Source organism: Vipera ursinii, assembly GCF_947247035.1.
Source record: "Vipera ursinii genome assembly, chromosome: 10".
NCBI lineage: Eukaryota > Metazoa > Chordata > Lepidosauria > Squamata > Viperidae > Vipera > Vipera ursinii.
In genome coordinates, this window is record NC_139520.1 from 1,826,893 (window position 1) to 1,839,243 (window position 12,351).

General features: G+C 58.5%; 2 protein-coding genes across 7 annotated transcripts in view; one reads left to right on the forward strand and one right to left on the reverse strand.

Moving 5' to 3' along the window:
* Window positions 1-8,224, reverse strand: part of FCSK (fucose kinase) — a 129,821-nt gene extending 121,597 nt beyond the window's left edge. For 2 of the 6 annotated variants that reach the window (XR_014493407.1, XM_083370446.1), the window contains exons 1-12: window positions 7,621-8,222; window positions 6,847-6,998; window positions 6,331-6,381; window positions 6,013-6,138; window positions 3,528-3,600; window positions 3,138-3,235; window positions 2,243-2,323; window positions 1,992-2,111; window positions 1,554-1,725; window positions 1,205-1,332; window positions 799-900; window positions 127-297 (exon numbers count right to left, since the gene is read on the reverse strand). Coding sequence is in view for 5 of the 6 variants with exons in the window: in XM_083370446.1 (XP_083226572.1) it covers window positions 127-297; window positions 799-900; window positions 1,205-1,332; window positions 1,554-1,725; window positions 1,992-2,111; window positions 2,243-2,323; window positions 3,138-3,235; window positions 3,528-3,600; window positions 6,013-6,138; window positions 6,331-6,381; window positions 6,847-6,998; window positions 7,621-7,690 (1,344 nt within the window). In the remaining variant the exon portion in view is untranslated. Of the gene's footprint in view, window positions 1-126; window positions 298-798; window positions 901-1,204; window positions 1,333-1,553; window positions 1,726-1,991; window positions 2,112-2,242; window positions 2,324-3,137; window positions 3,236-3,527; window positions 3,601-6,012; window positions 6,139-6,330; window positions 6,382-6,846; window positions 6,999-7,620 lie in introns of all 6 variants that reach the window. The other 4 variants (XM_083370444.1, XM_083370443.1, XM_083370445.1 and 1 more) reach the window with 4 other exon arrangements.
* Window positions 8,225-8,256: 32 nt separating this feature from the next.
* The window catches only part of LOC310644907 (uncharacterized protein), a gene marked incomplete at its 5' end in the record, with an annotated part of 161,325 nt that continues 157,230 nt past the window's right edge, over window positions 8,257-12,351 (forward strand). The window contains 2 exons of the mRNA XM_083370241.1: window positions 8,257-8,334; window positions 8,458-8,967. Of these exons, the coding sequence (XP_083226367.1) occupies window positions 8,257-8,334; window positions 8,458-8,967 (588 nt within the window). The remainder of the gene's footprint in view (window positions 8,335-8,457; window positions 8,968-12,351) is intronic.

Sequence of the window (12,351 nt, forward strand, 5' to 3'; positions counted from 1 at the left end):
CATCATCTGGGATTTGGTTTGTTCTTCTGGATGGCTCAGGGGGCTGAGAAGGTGGGAACCTGCAGGAAACTTCCAGAAGCCTGGAGAAATTCCCCACATGGATCAAAATGAGCATCTTGCACATACCTGCCAGTCATCATGACGTCCACTCAGAGTGAATACTTTGCAGCTCATGCGTCTCAGCCGGATCACGTGTCCCTGAATGACCACGTCCTCAAGTAAGTGGCTTCTGAGAGCCACGGAGGAGGCCACATCCAGCCCAGTGAGGAGGCAGCCGGAATGGATGTGTAAGGGGCCCTGAAGACAGACCAAGCAGCCACCTGTCCTGCTCAGGCCAGAACCTGGACACCTCAGTCCACAGGAGAGGCCTGAGGGCAGCTTTGCCTCAGCAGTACCACAGCTGCTTGGCATGCAGGCAGTCCCAGGCAAGGTGGTCAAAGCCCCTCTTGAAAGAGGCCAGCACCACCCAGACCCCTCATTCTTAGGCTTGTTGCAGTGCAACAGCACCCCATCCTTCCCCAGGCCTGCAAGACAGCCTTCTCCCAGGAGCTCTCTGGGCCAAGCAAGACATCAGCCCAGCATTATGGGCTATAGTGGCAGATTAGCTACATGGAGGCAGCTCCCTGCACCTGATGTACCCAGGGGCAACCTTGGGCATTTCCTCACCATCTCGGGCTCCGGCCCTTCCAACTACCCAATCCTGCCCCACATCTGTGGGTGATCTCTGGCACTCATTCTGCACCAGTTGTGACTTTTGGGGCCAAGGGGGAAGAGAGAGAAAGAAGACCACGCGCCCACCTCCAGGCTGCAGTGCTGGATGACGCTGCCTGGCCCCACCGCCACGGCTCCCTCCAGCAGGCAGTTGGTGACAGAGCAACCTTCCTCCAGCAGATGCGGCTCCTGTGTGGCAGAGAAGGGGGAAAGGCCAGGAAATCTCTGCCAGGCAGGGTTGAGTGGGGGGGCTCACAGAGAGCTTTGGGAGAAGCTGCAAGACTCGATACTCCCTCCGCCCTCCTCCTGCACAAGAATGGGAAGCCTGCAAGCTGCAAAGAGGGACTTGCCTCCTCAACAGGATTTGGCGTGTCAGGACAATTTTTTTATCCTGACTGCTGACTGCATGCAACTCCATCTCCCTATGGACTCCCACCACTCCTGTTTCCTAGCCAAGAGGCCACCTTCACGAGAAGGCTGGACTGGTACTTACATCCACGTCAGAATGGGCCACCTTGCAGAAACCACTGCTGTGGGCATCACCCAGATGAGGGGTGAGGTGGTAGATGTGGTCACTCGCAGATGAGGTCATGTAGTTATAGGTGCCATCAGGGAGGTAGGCTGGGAAGAGAAGGATGCCGTGAGCCTGCTAGCAGCCGTCACCGGCTCAGGGCCCTCCGGGGGCGCCAGTTCTGCCTACCAAGCCAGAGACTTTGGCCCTCCCTGGGAGGCAGGCCTCTCGCCCTCCCATTCTCTCCCCTGAGCTGGGGTTCCAGATCCTCCCCTCCCCTCCTCCCATTCCACCCATCCCATCACCAGCAGGCACGCAACGGGAGCCTCACCCATTGTGAGTGGCACCGTGCGGAGAGCCTTCCACAGCACAGTCCGGGCACTCCGAACTGTCCCAGAGCTCTGGGCATCCCCTCCTCCCATCTCTGTTCTGCGTCCAGCCACGAAGGCCTCCTCAGTCACTGCCTGGGCCATGCAGAGGAGCAGGTCGAAGAAGAGAGACAGCTGGGGAGAGAAGAGAGTCAGCATGCCAGCCTTCACCCAGGGAAAAGGAGTTGCCAGGCTGCCCGTCGCTCTGCCTGGGGAAAGACGGGGCCCATCGGAGGCTGCCCTGGCTCCCACTCTGGGATCTTCCTCTAGGAGACTGGCTGGCCTCCTCCAGGGAGTGGAAGGGAGCTCTTCTCCTTGGCTGCTCCTCCGGGTTTTCCCACGAATGCCCAAACGGAAGGGGGCTCCTTTTGGCCCACCGGGCCCAGGCAGGGCTTCCCCACCTGGAGGGCCGGGGCTCCCGAGTCCAGCCCCATGTAGGTGCAGGCATTGAGCGGGGGGATGACGTGGGTGGCCAGAAGCTGCTCTGCTGCTCTGGAGGAGAAGAAAACGACCCCACACACCTGTCAGAGAAAAGGGGGGGGAGCTCTGAATTTGTGGATCTGAAGAGGCTGCTCCCCCCCCATGCCAGTCCACTGGGCAGACTCAGCCGCCTCCCTACCCACAATCCCAGCCCCGCCAAGCTGCCACTCACCAGGGGGACCTTCCCATCAGGCCCCAGGCACCGCTGGATCTCCTCCTCTGAGCTCTGGTGGAGGATGTCTTGCACCACCCCCTGTGGATGCAAAAGGGGTGAATAGACTTGCAGGCCACGGGTCTTCTGACGCTGCTGGCGGCACCGGAGGGGGACAAAGGGGCTGCGTCTCTCAGGCAGTCTTTGCTGGGCCCATTCTGCACCACCACCCCCGCCCCAAAAGGCAGAAAAGAGCTAGAAGGAGGGAAAGTCAAATAGGATCCCAGGAAGAAAGCAGGGGAGGGGGCAGACTCCCCTCCAGGACCCCAGGACCTCTCCTCCTTGGGACTAGACACAGTCCTGCATGAACCTTCAGGAGTGCCTCGCCCAGCCAGCAACATCTGGGTGGCCAGAGAGAACAGCTGTTTCCTTTTCCAGGCAGCCTAAGCCAGGGCACCCCGAGCTGCCCCCGTACCCCACAGGAGCCTCTCGGAGAGCCTGGACTCCAGACTGCTGGCCGGGAGGGCAGGAAGGCCAGAACCACCCTGGGTCTCCCTGTCAGGGTTGGGGTGCTTATCTGGAGGCTGTGCTCTCTTCGCTTGTTTCATGATAAAATCCAGCTGTTATTTAGACTCGGGTTTTGCCCTCAGACGGAGCCTCCGAAACCATGTTTTTGTTATCCCCGTTGGCCAAATCCCTAGCAAAGAATTGGGGTTTTTTATTATGGCCAAGACAGAGTCCTTCATTATTTTGGTTTTACTTTATGTCATACTCTTGTTAGCCTCCTTTGGCAAGAGGTGACATTTTAGAGAGAGCAAACTTCACGGGGAAAGCCGAGGAGAGGCCTCTGTGTTGGAGGCTGTGAGGCACAGGAAGAAAGTGCCCCCCCTACATAAGCAATCTTCCTAGGAGGCACCTGAGAGTCCACAGAGTAGATGCCATGTTGCCTGGCATAGGAGACGCTGGCGGGCACTGCAACCACTTTCACCCCCTGGAAGCTCTCCCAGTCGATTTCTGCAGGGTGAAACGGGTTTCACCAACCAGCCAGCCAGCCCTCCCTCTGAGAGCTGTCAAGCCCCACAGATCTTCTCAGCAGGAATCTGGGCCCCAAAGTCGGCCCTTCAAGGCCAGGAGGCCCAGCGCAGAGGCCCTTCCCTCCTCCAGCAGCCCCTCCCACTCTTGCCTCTGTGACAAAGGCACACAACAGGTAAGGCAAGAGTGAGGGGCTTGCTGGCACATTCAGCCCCTCCACAGAAGAGGGTTCTGTGGGCTTGCGGGTCACCCCCCGCCCTGCAAGCAGACTCACCCGGCATGGCAGGGACAGTCAGAAACATATCGGTGCTGGAGACCCACACGCCTGGGGGAGAACCCTTGCAGACCTGCAAAGACGCAAGGAGGAAGTGAGAACGAGCAACTGGGCAGCTGCCCCTGGAAGCCTTCAGAAGGGTGAGGTGGGTCCAGTTGCCCCCCAAAACTGGTGTGTGTGTGTCTCTCCTTGTCCAGATTATCCTGAGACATTCAGCGCTGCTTTTGCAGGTATTTACTGATTAACTAGATCAGACATGTCAAACACAAGACCCGGGGGCCGGATCCGGCCCGCGAAATGGTTTCATGTGGCCTGCGAAGCCATCTTGGAAACAGTGAGGGAACAGCCCCCACTCCCTTGGCCCTGGCCCAGAGACCCTCAGATCTGTCCCACTCCTGCCCAGGCCCCCATAGGCACCCTTGATTCGAACGATGTAGAGCTGGCCATGCCCACCCAGTAGGCCATACGCACTCTAGCCACGCCCACCCAGTAGGCCATGCCCACTCTGGCCATACCCACCCGGCCCCCTGAGGGCAAGCGCAATGCTGATGTAGCCCTCAATGAAATTGAGTTTGACACCCCTGACTTAGATTAATATGTATGTTTTTCTTTTTGCTGTTACTGACTGTTACGTTAGGATGTAGTTAGCTAGCTCTCTTTATAATATATATTTAGTTTTTATATTTTAGTTTTTATATTTTTGTAATTAAAAGGTATTTAGTAAGATTATGCATCGTGTTTTATTTCCTTCCTTCATGCACATCATGCATTCTCTGAAGCACAGTCCTTCGCCCTCTACTAAGGTGATTTATACCTTAGCAGTCTGCCCAACCGGCATGCAACTCTGACCTGCAAATGATCAATGAAGCGACCACATTAACCATTAAAATGAGTTAAAAGATCAGGAAGCCATCATCACACCAAATGGACCCACCCCACCCCCAAACCCAAAGCCCTTTGGAAGACCAGGACCATCGGCATTCCAGAAAGAGGAATGCCGTTCTGTAGGGCAGGTGCTGCAACAGAGGAGGCTCACTTCTGGGGCCCTTGTACGTGGCCCCGGGCAAGAGAGAGGAGCCTGGGCATGCCTCCCCCGGACCCCATGGGAGGAGCCCAATAATGGAAGACAGGTGCTCCTGCTCAGATCAATGCCATGAAGGGTCTTGCAGGTGATGGCCATCCCCTGGATGCATCTAGAGCTCCCGAGAGCCAGTGCAGCTTGCCAAGCAGAAGGGGAACGGAGACACACCTGGTTTTGCATTTTGGACACCTGCAACTTTCAAATAGTCTTCAAGGGCAGCCCCATTACAATACCCAGATGGGAGGTAAAGAAACCATGAGTGGCAGTGAACGGGATGTCCTAGTCTAGGAAAGGTTCTTGAGGAGGGGTCCAATTCTTGTGCAGGTGGGACCCTCCCCCAGCTTAAGGATGAATTCACCACTACTTTGACCCAGCCATCTGTCATCTCCTGGGAGCCTTAACCAGTCGGGAGGGAGGGATCTAAATTCTAAAGCACAGGTGGTGAATTAACAGCCAGCAGGATCCTATGGGACCAGCTGGCTCATCGCAGGAAGCCCAGGAACTCTACCGGATTTGCACAGCCAGAGACGATCTGAGGAGCCTTCCTCACAACAGCCTTGCAGGTGATGACCATCTGACTCCCCTAGCCTCAGGGGAAACTGAGTCACGGGACGGGGCCATTGCTCAGGTCCTCCTTCATCGAGACAGTTGGCCACAGCTGGTGGCATTTGCTCTTCTTCCTACAGCAGCATCTGTCTCTGCCACCGTTTCATCTCTCAGAGCCCCTCCAGACTTCGGGGGAGCGGGGAGTCCGGTTTGCAGGACCCACGAGAAGAGAGAGGCCCAAGGCCAGCACTGTCCACTCATTCCAGAATCTCAGGAATAATCCAAGATCCCTCTGGACTCCAACGGGATTCATTACGAGCCTGGGACAGCCTGATGGAATAGGTCCCAACTCCCTACAGATCTCACACAAGGTGATCTTGTCTCAAGGGACCGATGTTAATGTTCCCCATCTCCAGATCCCATCAGTGCTGCCTCAAGATAAAAACGGATCCAGTGCATGACCCTTGCTGCGATCTCCAGATTATAAGTGCCAACCTGGCAACAGATCAACAGCTCTGGCAGGGAAACCCAGCAAAGCCAGCCGAACTCATTTCATCAGCAGGATGCACAACCGGCTCCAGCAGAGCAAACACCCAGCCTCGCCCCTCCCCTGGGCGGATGGCCAGCGCCACGCTCCTAAGGGCAGGTCTCTGAGAGGGAAGTGCCCCCCAAGGTATGGCTGGCCCCCACCCTGCCCCTTTCATGAAAAAGACTTTTGTCAGCAGGCCTGGGGACCACGGATGGAAACGGAGCCAATCGAGCGGCTGATTCAATTGTCCTGTTTATTTATTAATTTGAAAACTTTATATTGCCAACTACTCTGCAGCAATGGCACATCTCCCCCCCCACCTCACTCACCCGCTCTGTCAAGGTGGCCAGAAGCCTGTCCAAATGGCAGGTGAGTGCCTCGGTGGGGGCCGTAAGGTCTTCGAGGGGCAGGCAGAGGAATGCGCGGCTGCAGTCGTCAAACAGAAAGTCCCGGCCCTGGCAGGAGGGGAGCATGTCATTGGATGTCCTCACGGGGAGGAAGCCAGCCTAGGAACCCCAGGCTCGGTCAGCCCCTCAGCCCCACCTACAGACCACGGGGGAGGGAGTCCCCTTGGCTGCTGGGAGCTACTCAATAGCCGGTCCCACAAATGCAAAATGCAGCAAAGCAGAAACAGATTCTCTGCTCACCATGTGCAAGACAAGAATCCTGGCCTCTTGCAAGACGTCGGCAGTGACCACCTGGAGCAGCAGAGAGGAGAGATCTGGATGTGCTCTGGAACGGAGAGACAGGCCCTACCCGGAGACCTTGGGGAACTGCTGCAACCCTACTGGCACGGAGCACCAGATGGCTCTGTCTCCACCCCAGTTCCATACCTAGACCGGGCAACAACGCTCCTGCAGGGGAGTACAGCAGCAGACTGAAGAGGCTGCTTAACGCCAGCCACAGCGTGGGTACCTCATCTCAGACTCCCCAGGGCACCTGGCAGGGCCTTTCTGCTTCAACCCTCCAAGCAACGCAGATGCCCACCTGGGCCAGAGGCAGCTCCCACCCCAAACTGAGGTTCCAGGGATGGTGGTGGTGGGGTTCTCACAAACAGATTCCAAGTCCACCGTGGAAGAAGTGCAGTCCCGGCTGCTGACCTCTTAGGGGCCAGCTAAGCAGAAAGCAGGAGCTGGGGATGAGGGAGACGTTGGGGCGCTCACCGTATAACCGGCCTGAGCACTCAGGTGTTCTGCCGCCACCAAGAGAGCATTGAGGGTGGCCCCTCCACTGCCCACCTGGGCTTTGGGGTCTTCCACAGTGAGGAGGATGGTCTCTCGGCCCAGGGAGCCTCTGTCTCGGCGGATCTCCAGCTCTGGAAGGCAAACAAAGGGTCTGCGCGGAGTATGGGCAGGACCAGCCTGGCAAGGAGGCCGCCAGCCGCCCAGGAAGCTCTAACTGGGTTGCCACCAGGGCCTCCCCCAAAGGCAGGAGCGGCGAAAGGGCTTCCCGGACACCAAGTGAGCTGCAGTCTCGCTGGAGCCCTTGCACCCTGCCGCCCCTTGGCCTGCTCGGGCTCTCCTTCGAGCCATTGGAGGGCGGAGGCTGCTGCGCCGGGACCTCGGGGAACGTCGTCGGCGCCCTTCCTACCTTTCCCCCCCGCCCTCCTCTTCTCCTCCCAAACGGCTTTCTTGCCCGGAGGGGCTCCATCCGCGGGCGAGGCTGCTTTCCCCCGGGGCTTTCCGCAACTGAACTGCGCTGAGCAGCCGGGTGGCTGCCGGAAGGAGAAACCGCGGAGCTCCGCACGGCCGCTCTGCCTTTTTACCGGCGAAGCGGATCAGCGCCGCCTCCGACGTGGCCGGCCGCTGCTCGCCTCCGACCAGATTCGGGCGAGCTGGGAAGCCAGAAGCCCCGGGGCGCTGCCGGACCAGGGCGGGCTTCTTCTCCCCGAAGGCGGCCGGCGCTCCTTCCCTTCCTCGGCGGCGCTCGAGTCTCACCTCTCTGGAAGGCGAAGGCGCTGTCCCGGTGCTGGCAGGTCAGCACCACCACCGTCCAGGCCGCAGCCATCCCGCCGGCAGGGCCGCCTAGCCGGGAGCGGCGGCGAGGTTCGGAGGGGCCCGGGAAGCGGCGTCCGGCCAAGTCCTGCGGCCTCGAGCTGGCCCTTTAAGGCGCGGGGCAGGCCGGGAAATGCAGTCCGCCGCACGGGCGGAGTCGCTGGAAGGGGCGGGCTGGAGTCGGTCCGTCTCCCGGGCACCCACGGCGCGGCCCCCCTCTGCCCGTGGCCTAGCCAGGCGACCGGGGGCGGGGAGCCGGCGGCGAGAGGCTTCTCCGTCCGCCCGCCCTCGGGTCGCTCCGAAGGTTAACGCGGCGAGTCGGGCGGAGAGGTGGAAACACGCCCGCGCGGCGGCTTCCCGCCTCGTTCCCCCGACGCCGCGGCCCCAGCGAGAGGCAGGCGGGGCAGGACGAGCCGCCGCATCCCCGACCTGGCCCGGCTGCATCGGGCCCGCCGGCTGGGGAACCGGAGCTGCGTCCACGAAGTCCCCCGCCCAGTTCGCCCCAGGGTCGCTCCACACAGGTTGCCCGAGACGGAGCCCGGAGGAGGCGCCGCCGGACACCCGGGAGGCCCACCCGTGATGCTGGGCGTATCTGGGCCGAGCCGGGCCCAGGTGCTAGACCCGACCGAACTCAGCCGTGGTTTAAGGGACATCGTGGTTTGTCCGCAAGGGGGGACTCGGCTTGCTTCAGGGAGCCGGCGAGATTGGCCGGGAGGAGGCGTCGGGGGAGCCCCCAAAGACAGCCTGGCCGCGGCTTCGCCCTCGCAGGGTTAGGTTTAGGGGGCGCCCCCGCCCGAGGAGCAAGGCCGGCCGAGGAGGGGCTTCCCCGGCCGGACTCGCGCGCCACGCCAAGCCGCCGTCGGGGCCGCGCTCGGGGGGACCGGCCAAGCGGCTGCCTTGCCGGGGCAGCGGCTGCGGAAGCCGCACTCTCGGACTCGGAGCCCAACGGGCCGCGCGCCAAGCCCGCCCGGCGGCACCGGGTGGGCCGCGCCGGGCGGGGCTGCAGACGCCGAGCGCCCGCCGCGGGCTCGCGCTTCCCTCCCTGCGCAGGTTGGACGGGGAGCCCGCGCGGGGCGGGGAGAGCGGAGCCGGGCGGCCAGGCCCCCGTCCCTTCCCGCGGCCGGCATCAGCGCGGCGGAGGCAGAGCAGCCCGGCCCCCGCCCGCTGACCCCGATGCAGGAAGCGGAAGACCCCCGCCCGGCGCCCTCGCCTCCATCCGGGCTCGCGCCGCGCCCGGCCCCGGCGGACGGCAGCTCCTCGCCCTGGGCTGGCGGCGGCGGCGCCTCTCCGGTGAGCGGGGCAGCGGGGGGAGCGGAGCGCGGGCTGCCTTCGCGGGAGAGCTGCGGGGAGGCGGGGCGCGCCGCGCGCCTTCTCCGCTCCCCGCCGAGCGCCCGCAGCCCCGCGCGCCGTAGCTGCCGCCGGCGCAGGAGGGCCGGGGAGGCTTCGGGGGCGCCGCGCGGGAAGGGGCGCTGCCGCCTCTCGCGTCTCTGGCCGCGGCCCTGAGGCGGGCTAGCAGGAGGCGAGATCCGCGAAGGCCGTGGCGCGGATGGGCTGGGCGCGGTCGCCGAGACGGCTGCTCCGCCGGCCTCCCTGGCGGGACCCTCTTTCCCGCAGCCCCGCGCGCCTGGCCCGGCCTCGGAGCCCCCGGGGAAGGGGCGGGCGGCTGGCTGCGCGCCGGCCGCGAGGCGCAGGCAGCCCCCGCGCTTCCCTTTTGTGCCGCGGCTGAGAGGAGCCGAGAGGCGGCGGCCGCCGCCAGATGATGGGGCGAAATGCTGGCAATGGACTTTCCCGATGGGCGGGGCCTAATGGCGATGTGCCCCAGAATAAGATTGAAAGCAATGCTCGCCCCCCCCGGAAGGAAACGGAGAAAAGGCTGCTGTGAGGGGCAGCGAATACCCGAGGTTTCGGCGCCGGCAGAAAGGCCCGTGGGTGCGTTTGGCTGGCTGGTGGAGTAGCCGTGTGTCTTGCTTAGCCTGTGTGAAGGCTGGATCTGTTTCATTGGGAGAATGGTGTAATTGTGACGCTGCAGAAAAGGGGAGCTATCACGCATCAAGTATAAGTACAATTTAGCTTGTTAAATGTTGATGGGAAAGGCAGAATTCTGATTCAAAGGGTCCAAGAGGCGACAATAAACATTTGGGCAAGGCAGAGCAGGTGTATGCCTGGCAGGGCTTGCGATATACATGAATGTGACTTGGATGCTCATGAAATATGATTTGAAGCAGACTCAAAATTAATTTGTTAAGACTACAGAATTTGTGCTTGATAGGGAAAATATAACAAACAATTCACCATAAATGGAGAAAAACTAAGAAATAAATTTCTATCCCTCTGTGAAGATGAGAAAAATGGGCATACAATTTTTAAAATGGGCAAATACTTAGTAGGGTATTTTGTGGTCTGTGGCATGGAATGAATGGTTATTATTCATTAATTAAATTGGTACAATTTAATTGATAAATGTTTTATTATCTGCATGCAAAATTGGGAGCATTTCAGGAAACACAGATGCTGGGAGCGGGGCAAGCGAATGTGGTTTAAGGAAGGACCCCTTGCAGTGCAGGAGCTGAATGTTGATTAGTTTTAGATGGATTTTCTTTCTCTTTTTTTTAACCTTGACTTTAACTCCTTTGGCTTAATGTTCCTTGTTTTCTGATAAAGTTGCTTTCCTTGAAATGGAGCAACAGCATGATGGAGAAGGTTGCAGGCTGTCTGGGGAATCCAGGGGCTAACTTCCCTTGATCTTTGACTATTTTCAAGCCCAGCTTAGTGTACCGTGTGAATCCAGCCATTGGTGCAGCATGTGCTTGATAGTATATAGGATATCCTGGGTAGAAGGTTTGCTGGGGAAAGCCCCCCCTCTTCTCCCCAGGAGAAGAGCCGAGAAGCCCACCAAGCCGACTTGGGGGAGGGGGTGTCTCTGTGACCAGAAGAACCTTTGGGATTAGTAGGAAATGTCTTCATGACTTCCAATGTTCAGATCTCTGTGATCACAACTGGGAGCTCCTATGGTCCTATGGAGCAGTGCCCCTCTCCCCAGCTGAAGAACTTGGAGTTTGGACCTCCAGCCAACAAACTTCCCATTTCCCTAAGGAGCTGCATTTACACATTACAGTAAGCCGTGGTTTTTGTAACTGATGATTTGAATAAGCCATAATAGCTTTTTCATACAACATACTAAACCATAAGGTATGGTTTGCATATCCTGTTGGCTAACTCAAAACCAAACAGCATTAAATCTTATTAAAAGGGTTTACAGAACAAAGCTATGGTGTGGTTTTGGTTTTACCTTTGCAATTAGCCATGGTTCACAGCATAGGTCAGGGAGAGAGGACTGGATGTGCCCCCTGCCTCACAAACCTGTGTCCAGCCTCAGGTTCCAGATCTGAAAGGCTGAGGTTTGCATCCTGAGACCCTGAACTATTTTTCACCTTTGTGGTTTGCAGCAGGCCCTGCTGCTTCAGAGTGGAGATCCTGAAGCCCAGAGGTGCCTTGTCAGGGCCTACTTCAAAACCTCATCCCAAGAAAGTAGAACGTGGAAGCAGCTTCTTCCACAAGGATCTTTTATTAGCAGGCATAATAGACAGGATCTGAGGACTTCCCGCTCAGATCGATAGGTTAAAATGTCCCAAGCAAAACCCCACCCCATAGTTCATCCGGTCAGTTCAAACAGGCCAATCCCCAGGTGCCAGGCTCCGTGGGAAAGGGGAGATAAGATCAGGCCGTCAGCAGCAGCCATGTTTTGGCAGCTTTTCACACCTTCTGGGAGCGGAGATAAACCAGTTGCCTGAGGTTCTATTCCTTTCATTTCCGCCCCCGCCCCCTTTGCTAGCTGACATCAAGGGGAGGAAAGTTCACGAAGTATTATGCAGGAAAGCGAAGAAGTGTTACATTGTGGTGATAGAGGAAGTCAAGGCAATAACCCCAAGCGCTTCCCCCCTCCCCCAGGAAGAGAAGAGAGTGAGATTCGGAGGAGAAGAGAGTGAGGATGAAGGAGGAAAGAAAAGGAATGGGTTAGGAGGGGAAAGGGGAACCCTGTAAGATAGGGGTTCTGACACGCCTCTTTGGAGCCACAGCAGCAGCCCCCCCCCCCCGTGAATTGGATGCTCAAGGGAGGTGGTGCGTATGTGAGGATGGCTGAAGCTTCCATTACTCTCCTTATTTGAGGAACGGAGATCTGCAGGATGCAGAGTGGGAAACGTTAAAATAAATAATGAAAGTAACAAAATTATTATCTAAATTTAAGCACTCACCCGCTTTTAAACATTTTTATATAGCCTCACCCCCTTTAATTTGAAATATTGTCAGATACTTAGCAAAGTGGAGAAAATGCAATCTTAGTACTGTAACAAACAGCTTATATGACTTCTTTTTGTATCACAGTTCCCGTTGTGGTTTCCTGCCGTGCAGGGACATTCATTTCTCTCTGGGGGAGAAAATTAGGTTCTGCTCCTGCACAGCCAGCCTGGAGCGCAGGTGGTAGCGGGGGTAGGTGGGTGGGTTTGGACAGGAAGGAGGGCCTTACTCTTCCTTCTGGCCCTATTGGGATTCAGCCAGATTCCTGGACCCCCATGAGCTTCCTCCTCCATCTGGAGGCCCTGGCAGGAGTATTCTGCACTCTGGTGGAGAGCACAGCAGGGGAGGGGCAAGTCCCATGATTTTTCCCTTCCTACA